The following is a 21902-nucleotide window of genomic DNA, read 5'->3' as shown; positions in this document are numbered from 1 at the left end:
GCATGACTCATGTCAGCAGGGGACAGAGCCTGAACGTGGGACACACCATAAGTGGGGGAAGGACCTGAAACAGGTCCTGGTTCAGGCAGTGGCACTAGGGCACTTGATGCTAAATGGCTGAGGGTGCGTGGCAAGGTGACCACATGGTGAGACTGGGACAACTACTCCAGGCTCTGCCACCCACAAGGTCTTATTTGTGAGGGCCCTCTTTCACTGTTAATGGTGAAGGTCTCCTTGGGATAGAGCTTAGATTTTTCCCTTGCTGGCATTACTGGCTAGCGAGGAGGCTGCTATGGAAAACAGCTGATAGCAAACTGAACTGCTGCTTTTCCCTTCCGCTCTCTGTCAAAAGGCACTGTTTTCTGGGGGAAAACAGCCAGGATTCTTTCCAAAAGGTTATAGCCAGCATTTTCCATGTTGAGATAAACACCTACACAGATACACATGCTTATCCAGATACAGCTGTGGGTGTGCTTTTCTTTGCATTGATGTATGACTTATATATATATGTGTATATATATACACATACATACATGTATATATATATAAAATGTTATCCAAGCAGACTGCCTATACAAAGTAGATGTGTGATGCCAAAGCCCCTTCTGCACTCCGCAGCTGGCTGGGAAGGGGCACAGGGCTCCCCCCGACACCCCTCACCCCTCGGGCGCCTCCGACTTCCTTAGGGGCAGCTCCCAAGGCGGTATCGGAGACTGCGGGGAGCCGGCAGCCGCCCCCCAGCCGCGCTCCCTGGGGTGTGCTCGCAGCCGTGCTCACAGGGTGCGCGCAGGGTGCGCGCCGCGGGGAGCGAACAGCAGATTGCAGGCAGCCAATGGCGAGGGCAGGCTGAGGTGGCACCAAATTTCCCGCAGCCAATCGGCTGGAGAGAGGGAGGAAAAAAAAAAGGAAAAAAAAAAAGCAACATAAAAAAAAAAGCAGCAGGCATCATGCGAGAGCCTGGCCCGCGCCATCCTCCTCTTCCTCAGCATCCTTCCTCCCGCCTCCCGGCCCGCCCCGCCTCTCCTCCCGGGCACGCCAGGAGCCAGGCCCCCGCCGAGACTCGCCGCCCGCCGAGCTGACCCCACGCATCCCAGCCTCGGGCAGCGGGTCACCGGGAGGCCGGGGCAAGGAGAGTCCAGCCCCGTCAGCCGCCAAGAGAGCAGCCCCGCTTAAATACCTCCGCGCCCGCCTCCCCGCGCCGCACAGCTCGCCGGGCGAGGGGCCGACAACAAGCAGCCTCCTCCTCTCGCTGCTGCCGTCGGGGACCTGCGCGCCCGCTTATCGCCGCCGAGGAGCAAGGACAGAGCCACCCCATGCCTGCGCACTTGCTGCAGGAGGAGGTAAGCGGGGGCTGCCGGCGGGACCGGGGGCTTTGTCTTCCCCTCTCCGCTTCCTCCATTTCCGCAGGCTCCGGCAGTGCTGCGCTGCCGCTGTCTTGGGGAAAAAAGGTCTGGGCATCCACGCGTGTGCGTACACTCACACATATGCACACATATGTGTGTGCGTGTGTCCCCTCCGTGCCGCTTCTCAGTCATGAGGTGAAGTCATTCGGTGATAGCTGCAGACATCACCCGAGCCTCATGGGGAGTCGTGAATGAAGCGGGGATACCCGCCTCTGGGATTAGCTCCCCGGAGCCTGTGCCCTCGGAGAGACTGAGCATAAAATACAGGTTTATCCTGAAAACATCCGTCCAAGCGTGCTGGTAAGGGCTGTTCAGGAAAGCCTTTTTTGCCCAGAGGTAGTGGGGAGGTTCAGTAATACTCCGGTTTTTTTATTTTATTTTCTTGATTTTATTTTATTTTAGTTTATACGAAAGGGCTTTAACTTGCAGCGTTTTTAAGCCAAATGTTGCAGCAGGGAGCGTCTCGAGGACAGACGCAAGGTGAAAGCAGGCAGCTGCCCAGATGAAATGAATGACTGTGTCTTCGTTGCCTGAGCCAAGCAAACATACAATAGGGAGACTGCCCATTTTTGGCATAAGAAGGTCTGAATAACAAGCCAGCACCAGGAAGATACCTAGAGCTGTTTAATCTTCAGAGCTTTTATTTTTGCCCCTCCTGGCAGCCACCCTTTGCCCAAGGGGAGGCAGGGGCTTGATTCCTGGTATTCCTGTGCTCACCTTCTCATCCTTCCCCCTTCTGCCTATCCCAAAGAGTGGAGGTAAATCACAACCTTGCTCTCTTGCCTGTAGCCAGCATGTGGGATCTCCTCTGGCCCTTTTGTGCAGGTGGTATGACCTTTCAGGGATGCTGTGATGTGAATAATTTTACTCCTCTCCCCACCTAAAATGGATGCCAAAGGCAGTGTGCTCAACCCAAGTTTCATAGTCTTGGCATGTATTTTGGGGCATATCCTGGAGGCTGGAAAGAATCCTGTCCCTGGGTCATGTTGAGCATATTCAAATATACTGGACCAGAGATTCAGTGCCCTGGGGCCCCTGGACTGAGCCCAGCACCAGAGCCTTTGAGCTGCAGTTGGTTGTATAAGCTGGCTAAGTGCCAGGATCACCTATGGTGTGTTCAGTGCTGGGGAGGGGTGGTGGAGGTGGGGGAACACATCTGCTCTGCAGATGAGAGCTGTGAAGTCACTCAGAAATGAGGGAGAGCTCATGAGAATGATTTAGCTGGCTTCCTCCCCCACTCGGCTCTAGACCCCAGATCAATCCCCATTCCACTTTCTTTGGTAGGAGATGCAGAAGCCACCACGGCCATAAAGGGGTCAAAATCCTCTTTCATTCCCCCTCACTTCATTGGTCTCCAGCTAAATAGCTGCCCACTCTCCCTCTTCCCCCTGTTCTCTCCCCCCCTGCCAAGTCTGTAATGGTGGAGCTGTGTTTATAGCCCGTTTGATTTAAGAGTGGTATATATGTGAGAAATGACCAGTTCACCAGTTTACACTTCAGTGTATTCCAGCAGCATGGGTGTGCTGGTAAAATTCCTCATGTGGCTACTACGACTCTGGAAGAAGCCTCTTTTTTCCTCTCTGCTGTTTTCTTTGCACTCTCCCTCCTCCTTCTACTGCCCCTGTGTAACTTTGACAGTGACATAAGCTATTGCAGAAGACAAAAATGCAACTCCAACCCCACATTCTTACTCTGGAAACAGCATGTCCATATGGGGAGTGTTACCCGTCTAATTATACCACCAGATCTCTGTTGGGAATTCTTCCTGCATAGACAAGTCTTAGGTCTTTTTGGTAGATTGTCTTCCAGCCAAGGAAGAAAATAGTGCCTTCCTGCCAAAATGCCAGATGAGAATATCTGACACTTTGGAATGGGCAGGACTTTTCCTTGCCTAATCTCTGGATTAGAAGCAATTTCTCATGGCTCTTTTGATGGGGGGTTGGAGGGTGTGTTGTCTCTAAATTCTCCAACTCAGAGTATCATATCCTCAAAACATTAAGTAGGGAAGCAGGCAGAGACAGCCTGTAGCCAGGATGCAGAGTTGCCGGCCCGAGCTCAACAGCTGCTGGGTTCAGTGAAAGCAGCAGGATACTTTGTGTCCAGGTTTTTTTCCTTTCTAACCTTTGATTCCAGAAGGAAAAACTTAAGAGAGCTCCCTCTGTAGAGATCATTTTACTTCCAAAGCCTGGGGAATCTGTCAGCTTTGCCAGCTCCTCCCTGTAGGAAGGTATGTCTGTAGCCTTCTAGTTTCTACCCTTGGGAAAGGGAGGAGTTTGGGTGGCCACGTAAGCTGCCTGGCCTGATTTTAATGCCTCCCTCAAGAAACTAGGCCATGGCAGGTCGGTGGTCTCTTGTGACTCCTGGGTGCCTGCAAGGCAATCTACTGTTAGTTCAGGAGTTGTTTCTATTGGGAAAGGAGCTTTCCCGCTTGGCCATGCTCCCTCCTGTGGCCCCGGCTCTCCCATTCTTGCTGGCTGACCTTTACTGCCCCTTTGCATGTGGAGGCAGCAGTGCAGGCCAGAGGGATGTGTCCTTTACAGGTTCCTGAGAGGTCATAGGATGGGGGCAGCATACCCTCCCACTGCTTGCATCTTACATGGTTGGTACCCCTGGGGTTGAGCTCCATCCAGCCCTTGGGCTCAGGCCTTAAAAAGGGCCGTGAGCACCAGTAAGCACGTGGCTGTCATGATGGAGATGGAAATCCGTGATTCAGGGTTCAGTGACCTGTCTCATTAGGGTCAGTCCTGCCTGCTCCTTTTGTCATGCGTTCCTGATCGGGCAGGCTGTCCCTCCGTCAGGGCAAACCAGCATGTGTGGAGGGAATGTTGTGTCATAGTTACTGGACAGAGCCAGGAGCCAGGCTGAGCCAACTTACTGCTTAAAAATTTCTCTCTGCATGCCTTGGCTCAGAGGATTGTCTTCCCTTGCCTCAGTTTGCCTGTGGGTGGAAAGCGGGACAGGGATAAGGGGTTTAGCAGTAGGCGTGGGATAGAAGCTGTAGATCTAACTGGAAGCACATCGATTGACTGCTTCCATCCATTGATTTCCAAGCATGTTGGTCTTGCCACATCCCAGCCTGGAAGGTGAGGCTTGCAAATGTTCTCATCAAAGCCACTGGTGGAAAAAAACCTGGCTTTCGAGTCTTTTTCTTTACTTTCTGCACCCTGACCACCGTTCACCTCCTGTCTCTGGAAAGACCAGGCTCCCTTTCAGGCCATGACTCGATGGGAGTAGAGTAGGCTCTTCCTGGGGCTCAGCTGAAAGAATGGAGCCTGACAGGTAAACTGCAGGCTGCAAGTTTTGGAACTGCCAAGCCTACAGGCTCATGTTTCTATATCCTACATAAGTAACCACAAACTTCTTGTTTTGTTTCTTTTCTTTCTTGAAAATGTTCATTGCTGCCTCTCCAAGGAGTTCTCCTCCGGTTCCAGCACCACCACTGTAGGCACCGTCACTTCCCGGGTGACCAAGAATGGGGATGCCATCATGGAGAAGAATGTACTCAATCATGAGGACTTGGCAGGAGACCGGGGCATGGTAGACGATATCTTTGATGAGACCTACCGGGAGAAAGAGGGCCCCAAGCCTCCCATGCGATACGTCTGGAGGAATATCATCCTCATGAGCCTTCTCCATTTAGGGGCCCTATTCGCATTGACACTGATACCTTCTGCAAAGATCCAAACACTGGCATGGGGTAAGCACATTCCTCCATTTGTTTATTGCCATCTGCAAACCCCAAATCTGTTGGGTGGTATTTTGGTTTCTCCTCCAGGCCCACAGACTCGGGCAGAAAAAAGGAGGAAGTGGAGGTCTCTTAGAAGAAGCTGCTCAGCCAGCCTGTGGGAGGGCTTGATAATGTCTCTCGTAAGGTCATGCATGAGAGGAGAGGATTTGGCAGGGGACTGCTTGGCTGCTTAAAGAACAAACTTGATTCACAGGCATTAGGCTTAGAAGTAGCCACTTGTGGGAGGAAGCACAGAAATGTTTGATGGAGTACTGTGACAGTCCCAGAAAGTTAGGAAGAAAGATGCTAGCAACAGCACTTTAAGGGGTGACTGGGGAGGTGAGGTACAGAGCATGATTTGGCACAAGGCTGCTGCCCAAAGATAAGAGCCATTCCTGCCCTTACTGAGAGAAGGTAGATCCCACAGAGCCTCCACCTGTGTATGAGGAGAAACAAAATACAGTTGTGCTGGAGATAAAAGTCAAGAATTAAGTGTGAAGCTCAGGTCTTTTGTCATTCCTACAAAAAGCACAGATTAGCCCCCATCATCTCAGAACTAAGCCTGACAACTTTCAAAATATAAATAAGCAGCTCTCCAGGCAGCGAATTCCAGTGAAAGCACAACCCAGCAGAAGGTAGCTAGGCAAAGCTCTCCCTTCTCAGAGACCTTGCCCTGGGCAGGAACCAAATCTGCTCTTTGACTGTTTGAAAGGCAGCTGGGCGCGAGTCCCAAGCTGCAGGGGAGCTTCACTTTCCACCAGCCTTTGTGTGGACCTCTGGAGGAGTCAAGAAGCCAAACAGCTCCCAGTGGGGAGGTCGAGACTGTGTCCAGCCCCTGCCTTCCTATGAAACAGAACATCCTGAAATAAATAGCGACAGTTTAATTTGAGACCTGCTGGCACGACTTTTGCTGTCAGTGGTGCTCCTGCAAGAGTACTCAGCTGGGAGCAGCATCCTGGTCAGGCCAGCTGTGCACAGGCCCTGGAGCAATCCACAGGGTCTACCACACTGTCAGTGTGTCCTCCTGATGGCTGTGAGCAACAAGCATCACAGTGGGACTGGGAAAGAGATGGCCCATTTGAGGCTCTCACAGGCAGAGGGGATGAGCATCACTGGAGGCCCCTGGACTTGATCAGAGGCAAAAGCAGAGGCACCGGTGTGTTCCCTCAGCATGGCCTTTCAGGGAGGACATTAGGAAAGGAGACTTTGCTGGGCCTTTCCCGTGTGAAAACCTGACAGGCTGCACTTTTCCTCAGCGTGATAGCGCTGGGCAGAACATGCAGCCTCAGCATGACCTTGGAGGAGCATTCCAGGGCTGTCGGTCCTGCTGTGAGTCCCATCCCTGGAATCGCAGCTAGAGGCTAGGCAGGAGCTGCTGTCTTCTCTCACTCACTGAGCTGATAGCCTGGGTCCTCCAACCCCATTTAAATACCTTCAGGGCACTGGGGCAAGGTGAGTTGGGTTTACTGGTTTCATTTCAAGCTGCTGAGATGCTCTGTGATTTCCTAATCCATCCAGCCCTTTTCCTTGAGCTCTCCTCAGATACTTGAGTGGGCTCGAGTATCTTGATTCAAAAGGTTAGTGCTGCTTCGCATTCTAGTAAGCCCCACTCACCCCAAAATGGTCTCTGAGGCAGTCTTTACAACCATGTGCTTGTTCAGGATGTCTATATGGCATCCCATGGCATTATGTGGGAATCTGCCTTGCTTTTTACCTGACGCCAGTCCTTCCTGCTCTCCTCCTTCAGTCAACTCTGATGTGCCAGGTTGGATGAGGCTTTGAGCAACCTGGTGTAGTGGAAGGTGTCCCTGCGTATGCCAGGGGGGTTGGAACTAGACGATCTTTAAGGCCCTTTCCCACCCAAGCTATTCTGATGCTCTCCTGCCACTGTGAGGCACTACAAGATTCCTTGGTGGCTTCTGGAGTCAGAGATGCTCTGGGAATGGTAGATGGACATGGAATTTGGGGGGACCGCACTGTTCTGGACTGGCCAAAGATCCACCCTACCTTACCAAAGCTGGAGTTGCACTGTAGAGCTCCCTGTTATGCACCGCTGGCACCTGTTCTAGAAAATTACTATCTTCCATGCAGCCAAAACAGAACTTTCCCCAACTCCATTCTTCTCTTCAGTGCTCCTTCATTCTCCTCCAGGTGAGAGCTCAGACACTCTGATCCTCCACAGGTCTGGCGCCTCAGCAAGACTTCCTGCTCCTTCATGCACTGCCCTTTTCCCTGTTCATACTTTTCTTTAGCATATACAAGGCAGCTGTGGCTCTCATTGCAGTGACTTGCTGTGTTTCCCCAGCACTGACTGGTAGCAAGGAGGAGACTTTGGTTCCCATTTTCCATACAAGGATAGAGCAGCAAAGACTTACATTGCTCCTGGCAATACAGCTTGGGTTTAAGGCAGAGCAGCTCTCTCAGTGGTAGTTCTGGAGCTGCTGGAGTTTTTGCTTGTTTCTTTGTGTGTTTTTCAGATAATTTCTTCCTTATGCTATGTACATATAAAATTAACATGGCCCCAGATGTTCTCTGCTGTGATGCTGCAGGCAGCTGTGGTGCCTCGTAGCTGATTATCTGCCTTCTATATCTTATTATAAGGAGCAGTCCCCTGGTTATACCCTCTTCAACCAGGCCACTGTCTCCTTGATGTTCCTGACCCTCTGAAACCAGTTATATTGGTGACTGTGTCCTCTTTTGTTTTCATTTCTCTGTGTGCTAATTCCTCTTTGTCTTTCAAGCTCTCCAGCCCTGCCTTCATCATTGTTTGCTGTTCAGCACTGCTGTGTGCATTGTATCCCCTGATCTCTTTCTGGTACAGAGCTTCCCAGAACGAGCTGGGGTTGTGGATCAGGTGAGAGCTTGCCATAATGACAGCTCTCCAAACCCTTCCATCACTGGCTTTTTATTCAGCTCCCTTTCTATTTAGTGTCTTCTCCACTGCACTTGACGAAAACTTGCTCAGTCTTTTCAGGGATCACAGGCAGGTTTCACATCATTTGCCAAACAGCACACAGACTGAGTCTAGGACAGGATGCAAAGGGGATAGACAGTTTCTTCTCTAACTGCTTTGACCTAGATTGTCTTCCTGGCCCTCTGGTGCACCAGACTGACAATATTTGTCCTAACCCCTGTTGGCCTGGCCAACAGTGTCTATAAAACAGTGACAGTTCCTCCTGACATAGCGCTCATGTGTGAATGACAACACTTCATCCCCCTGTAGTGTCAGCGGTGCCAGAAGCATGAGTTGATAACATTTTTTGTTGCTGCATCATCTTTGGACCCAGGAGAATCTTGCTGGATAATGTAGGCAAATCTGACAGCCTGAAAATCTCACCACCCAGGATGTGTCCAGCAAAGCATTTACAGAAGGTTTTCGTTACATTCTCATCAAGACAGTGCTGGCAACACCTCCCCACTTAGTGTCCTCTCCAGGCTTAAGTAGCAGATGGTGTGATTCTCCTCAAGCGTGCAGGGGAAGTTAGGTTTTAGCAACAGCAGCTCCTATTGCTTCCTCTAAATACTGTTCCGCTTATGCTGCCTGCACGTTTCCTTGGTCTTGGTATCTTTCTTCTGAGATTAGCAGGACTCACCTGCCTAGTAGTGACTAAGAGGCATGGAGGGAACATTCTAAAGCTGTATTTTCCCTTGCACTGAGCAAGAAGCCCAAGGACACCTGCTGGAGCAGGGATACCTCTTCATGTAAACATCCATGGTGTTAACTGTAGGTGACAATACCTTTAGCACATTCCTGGCTTCCCGTCATAGCCTGAGGTCTGAACCTGGGCTCTAAATAAGTAAATGATAGTGAGTCATACAAACATGACTGAATTCGGAATATTTTGGGTGTAATTTTTGAAACACTGAGTGCATATTTCTGCCAGTGGTCATAATTCTTTGTATCCCAGTTAAATGTGTCATTGGAAACATCACCGGTGAGTTGACAATCTTTTGGATCTTGGATACTTCAAAACATGGTGTGGAAGATGACTTTGAAGCATCAGCTGATGGGAGTCCCTAAGTCCTTCAGTTTGGAGCAGCATCACAGGGCAGCTGTGAGAATCTGTGCTACTTTATTTCACCTTCTCTACTCTCTTTCCAATTTCATTTTTAATGGATGATCTTAAATGACTTTTTCTTCTTCCCTGTGAGAGATGCTGATTCCCTGGCTATGCAATGATCATTATTGTACCTGTTTGCAGAGATGACCACTCTGAATCATTAGGGAGCTGTATTCATCTGTTTTCCATCAGATATACTGTCACAATACTTAGGCATGGCTGATGGAGCTAATAGTCCTCAAGTAGGCTTTAGGTTTCTATGGGGCTGGGTGCCATGTATGCATAGACTGAGAATCAGCTCCTTTCACACAGAAAGTGTCTGGTCCTTAGATAAACTACAACTGCTGTATATGGGCAAAGAGGCAAGGCAGCACAGGATTATAACTGGAGAGTTGTGACCATTGCAGTGGCCTGCAATGCAGCTCCAAGAGAAGTCAACAAGCTGCTGAGGCTCATGGGCTTTGGATGAAGAATATTACTGTTCTATGCCAGGGCACCTAAAAGCAGGGGGTACTTTCCCAAATTTTAACAAAGGCTTTCAGGTAAGGCTACCCAAAAGCAAGTACTGGTTCTGCTGGTTTCTGGGTCTGTCGGTGTCCCCACCACAACTCTTTTGTCATTCCTTGTGCTTGCTGATATGTCTTTGTTGCTGGTATCATCTTCTCCTGAAGGGGGTATCTACAGCAAATTACCTGTATAAGGGAGATACAGATGAGTTTCCTTCTTGAAAAGCTTAAATACCACAGTTCTTAGCCAGAGGCATCTTCCTGGAGGCCTCTTTCACCAAAAAATTCCCAGTCAGCATGTGATGATTCACCAGAGAGGGAAGCCTGAACTCAGGGCTATACATAGGGCCTCTACTCACCCAACTTGGCATTTACATTCTTGTGGTATTGAAGACCGTGAAAGATTGCATAGTTCATTTCTGTCCCCATTAACACATGCCTACTTGCCCCACACTGGAAATCTGGGCTCTTTCCCTAGCAAGCTGCACCACACATCCAATGCAAGCTGCTGTTGTTTATCCTGGACTCCCTGTATGGTGTTTTTCATAGAGTCTGTATAGGTTGGAGTTTAAATCCAGACTTCTGGCTTCCGCTCTCAGCTCTGCCGTAAACTGCTTGTCACCCTTGGAAATCTACCTCAGCTACTGAGGTGTGCACAGTAGGTATAAAGTTGCCCAGAGGTGCTATGAAATGTGGTTTGCAGGGTACAGCTGTTTATGATCAAGGGAGAATGGTGGTGAGTCACACTTCTGTCACTAGTAGGAAGAGCCTGAAACATCCAGGAGTGGGTTTCATTGTTATTGGAGTGTCTTAGAGGAGAGAAGTTCTGCAAATTGGAGTCATACGTTAGGTGCTTTTTCAAGGTTTGCTTTTCTGTTGAATCTGTGGAAATAGTGACTGGTTTGAAATGGGGTTTAAAATCTAAGACAAACAGGGAGCTAGTCATGAGCTAGTTCATAACTCTGAAGTCCACATCATGGAGTTTCAAGGGGTTCAGCATTAAGTACTTTCCTGTCATTAAGGCCAAAGGGGGACCTGCTTCAGCATCTCTGTCTTCACCTCTTATAGGCTTGGACAGCTTTTTGAGCTTTGCTCAGCTCTGTTGTTTCTTGCAAAGGCCAGATCCCGCTTCATTTGCATGCATTTTCACCCCTCTTCATGTCCTTATAAATCAGCTATGACCAGTGACTGCTTGGCCCCTCCAAGAGACCACAGAGGTGCTGGGAGACATGAGGCAGAGGTACACTGGTCTGAGGCTTGCGCTGCATTTGGCAGCAGGTGAGAGAGCCACGGGAGAAGATGAAGAAGGGAAATCACAGTCAGACCAGCAGAGAGAGAACATCACTGGGGGATAGGAGTGAGGAGGGTTCATGGAAGTTTAAGAGGCCAGAACAGGATGTTAAATCAGCCGAGACAGGCTCTTAGCAGATAAGAGGTGAGGTTTGGAATTAAAAGGAGGTGACAGGAGGAAGAGAGAGCAGAGGATGATAGAAATAAAGCCTGGATTATTTTGAATGAAAGAACAGGGCAACAGCGCCTTGTGCATATCTCAGATCTCCGATTTTGGACAAGTTTCTGGCAGAGTATCCATTTTTCTGGGTTCAAGATAAGCTCGATTAGAGCCATTTGGCTGGACTTAATAGTATTGTAAAGCATTCCAGCAATTCCTCTCCATGGGTTTATGTGTAAGAATAAGGAGCTGTTTTCATGATTGACACAATTGGCTGAAATCTGAAAATTTTACACGAAGGGAAGAGTTTTTCCTTAAGGGACTGATAAGAAGGCATCCTGTACCCCAGGAACTGAAGGTGGATCAGTTGACCTATGCACAGGTGTCCCTCTCAGTGTCTGAGCTTGCAGGGCAAAACAACTGTTGAATGCCCTCCATCATTCCACCAGACTTCCTGACCTAGAAGCTTCTTAGAGAAAGAGTTAATTTTCAGATACAATTTTCTTCTTATTCCCAGTATCCTAGTGCAATGCTACTATGACATTGTAAGTGTCTTTTCTCCATTTTAGCTCTAGGACAGGATGCTGGGACCCAGGTTATATTCCAGAGGTCTCAGAAGGACATGTGGGAACACACAGCCCAGGGCAGACAGAAACACATGATCCAGAGGGAAAGGGATGTGGCTTTTTACTAGCTGCCAGAAGGCATGCCTTCTGACCTGCGTGGTGAAGGAGCAGCCTTGAAGCCCAGCCACATCTGCTTCTGCAATGGGCATGACTTGCAATGCCCATGTCCGCTCTCACAATGAATTGTTAGTCTTACATACATGGTGCTGGAGCTGAGCAGATGGGGGGGTCAAAAAGACCCTGGAATGGGAGCCTTTAGGCAGATTTTAAGTGGGTGGTGTAGCTGGAGGTGAAGCCCAGGCTTCAGTGGGATGGTAGGTTAGATCTTCTAACCACCTTCTGCTTAGAAAGAGAGCAGAAGAGAAGCCTACCCCTGGGCTTGAGCTATCCCCCCAAAGAACTGTAAGATCATCTACCACCACAAGGTGAAAAGAATGCAAATGAGATTTAGTGAGGAGTGGTGAGATAGATTATTATTCAGGGTGGGAGGGAAGGGAGAAGCTGTTCTGAGGTGGACTGCAGAGCTGTTACCACAGGGCTACATGGAAGCAGTCACTTTATACAATTTTGATGATCCTGCACCATGATGGCACTATGCTGAAGAACCAACCCTTGTGACAAGTCTTGTGGAGGAGAGCCTCCTCCTTTGTCAGAGCTGAAGAACTGAAGTGATTTGCTCCATGTTGCTTATGAAGCCTGTTGTAGCTTGTGCATTCTCACATTGATTTTCACTGCCCTGATCTCTGCTCTCCATGGGTTCCTCTATTGCTTATACAGCTTTGGGACAAGGCCTTCGTGTTGCTCTGCCTGAAACTCTGCTGCAGGCTGACTTGCTCTAACTGTTGTACCACTTTTTTTTCCTCTCCAGCTCTTCTGTGTTTCCTGCTGAGTGCTCTTGGGATAACAGCTGGATCTCACCGCCTCTGGAGCCATCGGTCCTACAAAGCCACGCTGCCCCTGAGGATATTCCTGACTATTGCAAATTCCATGGCCTTCCAGGTAAGCACCTCCTCAATGTGCCTCTGTTCCTCAGAAGGAGTTGCTCCCCTGAGCCCCTGTCTCAGATATGTGGCACAAGGTGATGGAGAGATTCCTCCCTCCTACTACCTCTTGTTAGGAAGCAACCTGTCCTTTCCATCTAATATGTGCTAGAGACTCCAATTTGTCCCATCAGAGGGTGACTCTGAGAGAAATTGTTGGCCAAGACCAGGGCTAGGAAAGCTCTCCAAAGCAGGAATGTACCCTTCCCTCCAGGTGTGGTCTCCCTATGCTTGCTCCTGTTCCCATGAAAGGCATAAAAGTGCTAAGTGCTCTTCTAGTGTTACCTCATTCTCCTCTTGCTGCATAGCTGATAAGGGGGGAAGCATCTGCACAGCCCAGGCAGTCATCTGGAATCTGCTGTTCTGGAAAGACCAAGGACTTACTGAGATTATGCAGTTAGGGGCACACGTCTCTGGTTCAGAAGAGTGATAGTTATGAATAACCCTGTTATAAGTCACAGCACTGGCTTCCAGAAAGTCACCCCAGGTCAGTGATGTTTTAAGGAGAGAAGGGTTGGGCCTATTCAGAGTGGCCCAAGTGACTGTGGGCAGCTGATAAACACCTCAGGATATTGCCTAACCACTCAGAGGGTACTTCACAGTCCACACAGCAAACAAACTGGGACTGTAAAAGAGATGGCCTTTCAGAAGTCAGAGTGAAAACCCAAATTGGCACTGAAAAGAAAAATCCTGGTGGCCTCTTGGGTTTGCTGCTGGGAGGCAACTGTAAAGGCACGTTGTCCTCCAGCTGTGATTGAAGGGACTTCATACAGGCTTGCTCGTCTGTAGGAAGTACTCAGGAGGGTGGCAGGGTGCAGCACTTTCTGCTAGAAAAAGGGGAAGAGAAAAGCATCAGTGCTGTGCCCTTCAGTAATTCTCCAGCTGAGGTATGGGGGAAGGGTAAAGCCCAAGTGAACCAAGTATTTTAGAGACATTATCTTGTTTCTCCCTGCTGTGTAGCCACAGAGGATATCACTTCATAGGCATGTAATCAAAACAGGCTTGGGATGGAGTCTGGGTTTTTTCTTAGCCTTGAAAACTTTCTAAAACACTTCTGACTTTCCTATTCTCCGTTAGTACCAAACCAGTCTTTCATGAGGAACAACCAAGCTGCTGATTCCAGCACCTGGTCCAGCACTCAGCAAGAGAACAGGATGGGTTGCATTGGCTAGTCCTGTACAAAGACCATCTTTTTTTCATTGGCTATAGGGCAGAGGGGGAAAGAATTTGCTGAGCTATTGCTGTAGTGGACAGGAGCAGACAAAGATGAGAGACAGACAAATATTTCAGCTTCAATAGGAACTAATCCAAAGTTTTACTGAAAATTCAATACTGTTCCCTGTGTATTTTTTTCCCTAAACAGTTACTTTCAATGAGATCCAGAGGAAGTTTATTTTCAATTTATCTCCTTCCTGTTTGTGGCAGCAGCTCTGAGACCAGACCAGTAACTTTTAAGGCCAGAGAAGATTACCTTATCTGAGGTCCTCCAGAAAATGCCTGTTGGCTGTTCAGGGATCTGAGGCTTCTGATTTCAGAGAATTTGGGAAATGTGCACATAGTCACCTCTTCCACCTGCAAGACAGGCAGCTGCAGCACAGCAGAACCTCTTCTGGTCATAGCCTGTAGCTGGTAACTCCCAAGGAAGGAGGCATTCTCCTAGATTTTGCTTTCTGCGCCAGGAAAGCTGTGATGTTCAGACAGGGTTGCAGTGAGAGGTGGTCCCAAAGTAAGATCTGTAGAAAGATAAAAGGCTGGGCTTTCTCATGTTACATGACGCTGTGTAAGGTCTGGAACATGAAAGGGAAACCTGGGGCACAGGTGAAACATTTCCTACATGGGTACTGGTGGTATTTCTCTTCTTACTAGATAGAGAAGGCTGCTGAGCTACCCTCTTCTGGGGGAATTCTGAGTGGCCGTACTCTAGCTAACAGCAGTGAATAGATCAGATACTCTGAGGTGTTCAGGATTTGGCTGGAAGGAAGGCAGCTGTTCCCAGTATTTGGAAACAAATGATAGTTGAATCCTGGCCCATGTCTATCACTGGCTTATTGCATGGCCTGCAGGTAAATAATGTTATCTCAGGTTAACGAGGAATGGTTACAGCACTTGAGAGAGACTTGAAGAGTTGCTTCTTTGATACAGGCTCCCTGTGTGGATAAGTCTCTTGGTCTTTACAGGCAAGAAATAAGGGTTGATTATGCCACTTCCCTACCTTCAAAGTGTTTTGAGGAAAAGTCCTATGTACTTAGTAGATTAAGGAGCTTTTTATGTAATACAAGCAATAGAGCTGGGCTTGGATCTCTGTTTCACCAAAACCTTGGTATAAAGGAATGAGCATAGGCTCATTAATATCTCCTCTTAAAACTGGCCAAAGCAATCATTTCGTAATAGAAATGATGGAAGCTTTGACATTTTCCAAGCTATTGATTTTCCAGCTCAACACAGTGGTTACGGGGCTGAAGGGGGATGTTTTTGACAACTGTCATTGAAATGGTGTATTTATTTTATTTCTGAAGAGGGATCTTAATTTTAAGACTGTTTTGATTTCCAATTGAATGAAAAAATAACAAAACCCTTGCCCCAAGTTTAACAGGTCTGATTTGGCAATCCCATGAAAAGCAAGGCAGGTTGACCCACAGAAAATGTCAGGGTGAAGGGAAGGGGCAGGTTGATCAATCCCAGCTGGCACTGTGTAGGGATGGGGACAAGTGACCAACAAGAATGTGCGAGGGAGGAGGCACTGACTGGCCACTGAGGGCTGGCTATTGCAGGGGCGGAGGAACAGGCTGACCAATCAGAGTCTGTGATGCTGCAGAGGATGTGCAAACCAAAGCCCTAGGTTAGCCAATTGAAAAGATGAAAAGGCAGCCCAAAAAAGAAGGAGAGTTCAGAGAAAACTGGAGAGTTTGAGCAAGGAGTACCCAAACTTTGTTTTAAAAGCCAAAAACTCCAACTGCTAATGAAAGATAAAATGACTGATACAAGTTCAGGTCAATGGGATTTGGGTGTCTAAATGTTTTAGGCCCTTTTATCAATTTGAAAGAAACATCTCCTGCCCTGGCCCTTAGTCTCCACTTCTGTTGCCTTGCAGAATGACATCTATGAGTGGGTCCGGGACCACCGTGTCCATCACAAGTTCTCCGAGACAGATGCAGACCCACACAATGCCATGCGGGGCTTCTTCTTCTCCCACATCGGCTGGCTGCTGGTGCGCAAGCACCCAGATGTCATAGAGAAGGGCCAGAAGCTGGATCTGAGTGACATAAAGGCTGACAAAGTGGTCATGTTCCAGCGGAGGTGAGTGGTGGGTTCAGCCTCAGCACAGAGCCATTGTGGGATGGAGCAGGGACCCCACAAGCACTTTTGATGGGGCATGAGGGGATTAAGGGCATCATGAGAAATATGAGTCTTCAGTCTGCCCAAGGCTTTGCAGCGGGATGAACTGTGAGAAGTAAGCGGTGCCACTCCTATAAGAAGTATTTGGTAGCTAGTGATGCCTTCAGCCATCCCACACGCCTCTCTTGCCCACCTATCCTTTAGCATCTTGCCAGCAGCAGGCTGATTAAGCAAAGCACCTCCATGCCTTCCCGCACACAGCCCAGCAGCTGTTGGCTGGCCCACAGCCCACCTGCAGGTGTCTGAGGGCCATCTTTGGAGATGATGTGGTGTGCCTTCTGGGAAATGACTCTGGCCCCTCTCCCACCAGTCTTCTGGTAACAGAGTCATGAAAGAGGGGTTGAAAGTGAGGACATGAAAGAGGCAGTAACTGGGAAGGACAGTCTTGTTTTGCTGGTGCCTCTTGGATGGGGTATCTCTTAACTGTCTGGGGCTATAGTGGAGCTGATCCCCAGAGAAGGCGAGCCTGCCAGTAGGGCTGCAGGGATGGGGAGCTGAATCCATATAGTAATCACTCTTGGGAGGTCCCTAGTTCAATCCCACATGCATCACACAAAGTTTATGGCTTCACTCCTTTTTGTGCCTGTGATTTCTCTCATGGGTGATCAGAGTGGTTCAGCTTTCTCTGCTCCCATGCCTTTAATGTGAGAGACCCCACATGCTATCTGTTTGATGGCAGAGGAGGCCAAAAGCAGCAGCTGGTGTCTGGACTCATGGTGAGTGGGATATTGCTTTGTGCACATGTGAGATTGAGACAGGGAGAGCAGGACTTGACTTTGAGTTTCCTGCCTGGTGATAAAACCTGGGAGTCTGCAGGCATGGCTTCTGCACATCCAGGACAAAAGATACAGGTCTTAGGAGTGAGGTATTTCTGCACTCATTTTTCCCTGTATAGCTGAGTGTAAATCCTCCAAAGGGAGGACTGAACCAGTCCTTGCTGTCCTGCTGCTGCCACTGAGCGCTTTCCTCCTGGTCCCTTCCTTTCCAGATACTACAAGCCCTCGGTGGTGTTGCTGTGCTTCATGTTGCCCACCTTAGTGCCCTGGTACTTCTGGGATGAATCCATCATCATCAGCTTCTTCATTCCAGCCATCCTGCGCTACGCCATAGGGCTCAATGCCACCTGGCTAGTGAACAGTGCTGCCCACATGTTTGGCAACCGGCCGTATGATCAGTACATCAACCCACGGGAGAACCCCCTGGTCAGCCTGGGGGCTCTAGGTATGTTCAGCATCTGTGATCTTTTGCTGTGGGTATATTATAGAGTGTGGACTGCCCCTTGGGACTGCAGCTGCTTCTGGGAAGTTCTATGAATGTAGGGGTCCCTATTTTCCCCTGCACTATTCCCCTCCAGCCTTTGTATTCGGGGGTGTTTCCCAGGCTGGCCAGTGAGACATAAAGGCAGTGGGGTTATCAGCTCCCACCAACCTCTTTCCAGGCTGGAAATGACTCTGCTACACTTAGCACCTCCTTATCTCAGTAGTATTTTATTTACCCTACTTGAAGGTCTCTCTGCCACATTCACCAGACTGAAAAACCCATGTTGCAGTCTCTGCTTATCTGTCTTAGATTTGTCAATTTGAAAACCAGCAGATGCACATTTGGACACATCCTCAGGGCAGCTGATGATTTTGGAGGTACTTGAGGATAACACAAGTCAGATCATCTCATGTGTTTTCTTGAAATTTTGGGGCCTAGGAAAGTATACCCCAGGCTCAGAACTTGCCCTGATCTGTTCTCCCAGGCCCAAATCCCGAGTTGGTTTGCATCACTGTTTATCACTGGGGCTGCACTGATTTCCCCCTCTGAAGGATCTGCTCCTGGATTTTTAGCAGGGAGAGGTTTGAGCTCCAGAGACTCAGGAGGGTAGGTGCAGGAGTCCATATGATGTCACTGAAGGGGTGAGGGAGCACTGAGTATAGTGTTGTGCATCTGGAGCAGATGGCTGCTGATGAGTAGATCGCTTAATAGAAGTCTGTCTGCATTATTCCCATTTGGAAATGTCCTTTGGATTTGGCATTATGACTGCCAAGTTTTGCAGAAGTATTTATTAGCCTTGCTTGCTGGGGACTTGCTGCAGGTCTAGCTGGTAGCTGACTAGGTTTCTCATGGTGGCAGAGGAAAAACTGTTATGATTCCCCTGGTGTTCTGGTGCAGTCGGTGAGCCAGGGCCTTTCTCAGTTCCTTGCCACACATTCATTTTTCAATAAAGCACCACAGGTCCTCTGTGACTGTCACTGCCTCATTTGGGCTTGCCTGGGCATGCTGGAGCACACCCAAATGAGGTGGGGTAGATTGCAGAGGTGAAATTGGGCTGAGAGGAGCCTGGACTCAATCCAGACCATTTCAGGAATGTGGTGCTTTGGGCCAAGGTAAAGGGGCCATCAGTCTAGAGCTCTGCAACATCCTCTCCCTGGTCGTGTTTTGCAGGAGAAGGCTTCCACAACTACCACCACACCTTCCCCTATGACTACTCCACTAGTGAGTTTGGCTGGCGCTTGAACTTAACCACAGCCTTCATCGACCTCATGTGCCTCCTGGGGCTGGCCAGCGATCGCAAGAAGGTCTCCAAGGAGGTCATCCTGGCTCGGAAAACGCGGACTGGAGATGGGAGTCACAAGAGTGGCTGAGTTCCTGCTCCCTTCACACACACATTCACACCTCTCCTTCCTCCTTTTTTCTCCCTTTCTCCCTTCCTGACCCTTCTGAACAGGCTGGACAAAGATTTTATGTTCTGTTTACTGACTACTGAATAATGCTACCAGTTTGCTTACGATAATGAGTTTTAACCCCCCTTCCATGCTGTATTTTACATGATGTACTTAAGATCTAGGACTCTGCCTTTTATAACACAAGGCCACCCCTTTCCCTCCTTCTTCTTTCTGTTCTTTCTCTCCAACCCCTCTACCCCAATTTCCACTGTTTTATGTCATCCTGGTCTCTCCCTGGCATAGGAGCTGGTAGGAAGCAGCCTGGGGGAGGCCCACTGCAGCTGGCTATATACTATGGAGTTAAAGGAAGCCTGTACCAGCCAGCTGAAGAGTTGAGCCATAGTCAGTGGCCCCCTCCCCACCAACTTCCCCCCAAAATTCTTTCCTCTGTCCCTCCTCCTTTCTCAGGGGCTGCTGACAGATGTGGCATGGCTAAACTGCTCTACCTGGGAAAAGTAGCCCCATTCACGTCTCTTGCCGTTGGAAAGAGATGTCTCTTGCAAAGTGTTCTCCCACACATCCCTATGCACAGCATGTCTGAATGGGGAGGGGAGAGCCCCCAGAATCTCTCAGAGCTCCATCCAGGTCCATCAGTAGCCACGATGTGTGGTGGCCACAGCATACACTGGAGGGGGAGCTTTGGTGACCTTATTACCTTCTACCCCTGGCGTCACAGCCTCCCTCCTGCACTGCCTGCTGTACCCTGTGCCACCAGGGACTGAAGGCAGAGCCACGGTGATGAGGGGAATAGTTGGAGGGGTGTGCCACTGGTACCATAGGATGGCATCAGCCTGGGGTGTTTTGTTCACCATCGCCACTGAGAATTTTGCTGGCGAACAGGACTTTGCCAAAATACATAAGGGGAGAAGGATGTAAACCAAAGCTCCATCGCTGAGTTAAGCTGCTTTATGTGCTGGAGAAACAGGGTCCCCGCTGGGTGGCAGGCAGATGTCCTGATGTCCATGCCTGCCCTGCACATCCACATCCCATGCTGAGTGCAGGGACAGGGTAAGGGAGCACATGCAGGCATAGGGAGGAGTTGAGAGTATCTGCAAGAGCATCCCTCCATCATCAGGGGCTCCGCTCAGTCAATAAACAAGTGCCTCAGAAGCACCAACATGGAGCAAGGCAGCACAGGGGCTCAAGGGAGTCAGGACCTCCAAGGTGAGACACTGCTGCCAGTGTCTGCCAACTCCGGGATTTCCTGCCCAGGGTCCACTGGGGTCGTTTGCCATTCCCTGTTCCCCCCTAAGTCCTTTATCTTGCCTCCCAGCCCTCTCAGCGAGCCATCTCACCACCTCGCTCCTTCACTGGCGAGACAGGCAGCGAGGGTGGCTGCAGAAAGGTCAGTTATATCACTGAGATGATGTGGGCACGAAGCTGGAGGGTGCTGGGAAAAAAATCCTTGTGGGTGTTGTTTCCTGTAAGTTGCAGAGACCACAAGCTGAGTTCAGGCAGTGGGTTAGGTTTTGGGCTTGTGGCCCCTAAGCCCATGACTTGGCTGAATGTGCTTCTTTTTTTTCCCCTTAACTCTCCCCATTACTATTAATTTTTATTATTATTATTAGTTGTAGTAATAGTATTGGTTTTGTTGCTTAAATGCATCAAATGGATCTGGAGGAAAGTAAAAGAGGTGGCTGGAATGAGGTGATACTGGACTGGGGTTTGCAGCATCTCCCTTATTCAGGCAGGCCAGGGAGGGCAGAGACAGAGCAGATGCCAACTTCCTCACCCCAGCTCTGACACGTACCACCCAAGCACGCTTCACAGGAGCAAGAACTCTGCACCTTTGCTTTCTCTTGCTTCAGTGAAGATCAGCAGGAGCTAGGACAGCCTATGATGTTCTCCTTAACAAAAGCACGCTTGTTACTCAGAAAAGAAGTCCTTCTCCTCTCCTTTTCTCCCCCCACTACCACCATGGCCTTGCTGTTGCTCAGCAATGGGACCTGTCAAGGTTTTGAGACATTAGCAGCAATGTGGTGTTCAGCCAAGGGTACACCAGGGAGGAACAGAGCAGGGAGCCCTTCAGTTCCCAGAGTTAGGAGATAGCATCGTCACTGGTCTGGGGCTCGTGACTGCCTGGAGACTAGCTGAAGCGAAGAGAGTTGTGGCTAATATTGTATCTCACCACAGAAAAAGAATAAAATGCCCTCTAAAAAAGAAGAAACACTGTTAGCTCTGTAATTGCAGGCTGGCTTGGCCATAGTCTACAACTCTCTGAACTCACAGAAGTCTCCAGAGAGGATGAGTTTGCTTCTGCCAGTAATCTGAAATGGGTATGGGGAGGGGAGAAGGTGAGGAGAATGACTGCCTTGCTCCTGGTGCCCTTAAGGTGTTGTGTGACATACCCCACGGTAGGGAAGCATGCTGTGACATGCTGCAGTATTTCACATTCTCTCAGCAGAGAAGCAGGGCTTGACATCAAGAGTTCCTTTGAAATTTCAAGTGCTGATTTGGGTCCATAATCTGGAATTAGGGTGGACACCGAGGAGTATAACCAAACAGTCCTGGTGTTTGCGCAGTCACTTTAACAGTAGACTGGCAAATATCTCTGGGTGCCTTAAATCTTTCTTTAATATACATAGGAGTATTGACAGCTATTTGCCATAATTTTTTTTTTCTTTTTGCTGAATTACGAACATTCGAGGGGTTTCTTGATTATTTAATTGCCTACATTGAACTGTGGGTGCAGGTGATTTTGAATGTATTTGAGTTAGAGTTTTTGTTAGATTAAGAAACAGATACAACACTTTAAGTAGAACTTTGAGATATATATATATATACACCTATAAATATATATATATATTTTTGGTGGCATGTTTGTATCCTGGATGTGTTGTCTGTATGTTTAGCTTAAATGAGTCTGTAAGAGGTGGAAGCAGAGAAGACAGCAGTGTAGCTAGAGCAGCCGTTCTCCTGGGACTTGTTTCCAGTTTAGCTGCCCACTCACTGCATGACTTGGGACAAAGTCACTTGAAAGCT

At 49.0% G+C, this 21902-nt stretch overlaps 1 protein-coding gene across 1 annotated transcript; it reads left to right on the top strand.

Annotated features, from left to right (window-relative positions):
- Positions 1 to 947: 947 nt before the first annotated feature.
- On the top strand, positions 948 to 21540 carry SCD (stearoyl-CoA desaturase). The gene is made up of 6 exons (XM_034061642.1): positions 948 to 1340; positions 4815 to 5100; positions 12642 to 12772; positions 15905 to 16110; positions 17198 to 17430; positions 18640 to 21540. The coding sequence occupies exons 1-6, from the start codon at positions 1314 to 1316 to the stop codon at positions 18837 to 18839; spliced, it is 1083 nt and encodes a 360-aa protein (XP_033917533.1). The 5' UTR covers positions 948 to 1313; the 3' UTR covers positions 18840 to 21540.
- Positions 21541 to 21902: the final 362 nt, after the last annotated feature.

The sequence above is a fragment of the Melopsittacus undulatus genome, chromosome 4 (genome assembly GCF_012275295.1).
Source record: "Melopsittacus undulatus isolate bMelUnd1 chromosome 4, bMelUnd1.mat.Z, whole genome shotgun sequence".
Taxonomy (NCBI): domain Eukaryota; kingdom Metazoa; phylum Chordata; class Aves; order Psittaciformes; family Psittaculidae; genus Melopsittacus; species Melopsittacus undulatus.
The sequence above is the reverse complement of the archived record's forward strand: the minus strand, read 5'-3'. Positions and strand labels throughout refer to the sequence as shown.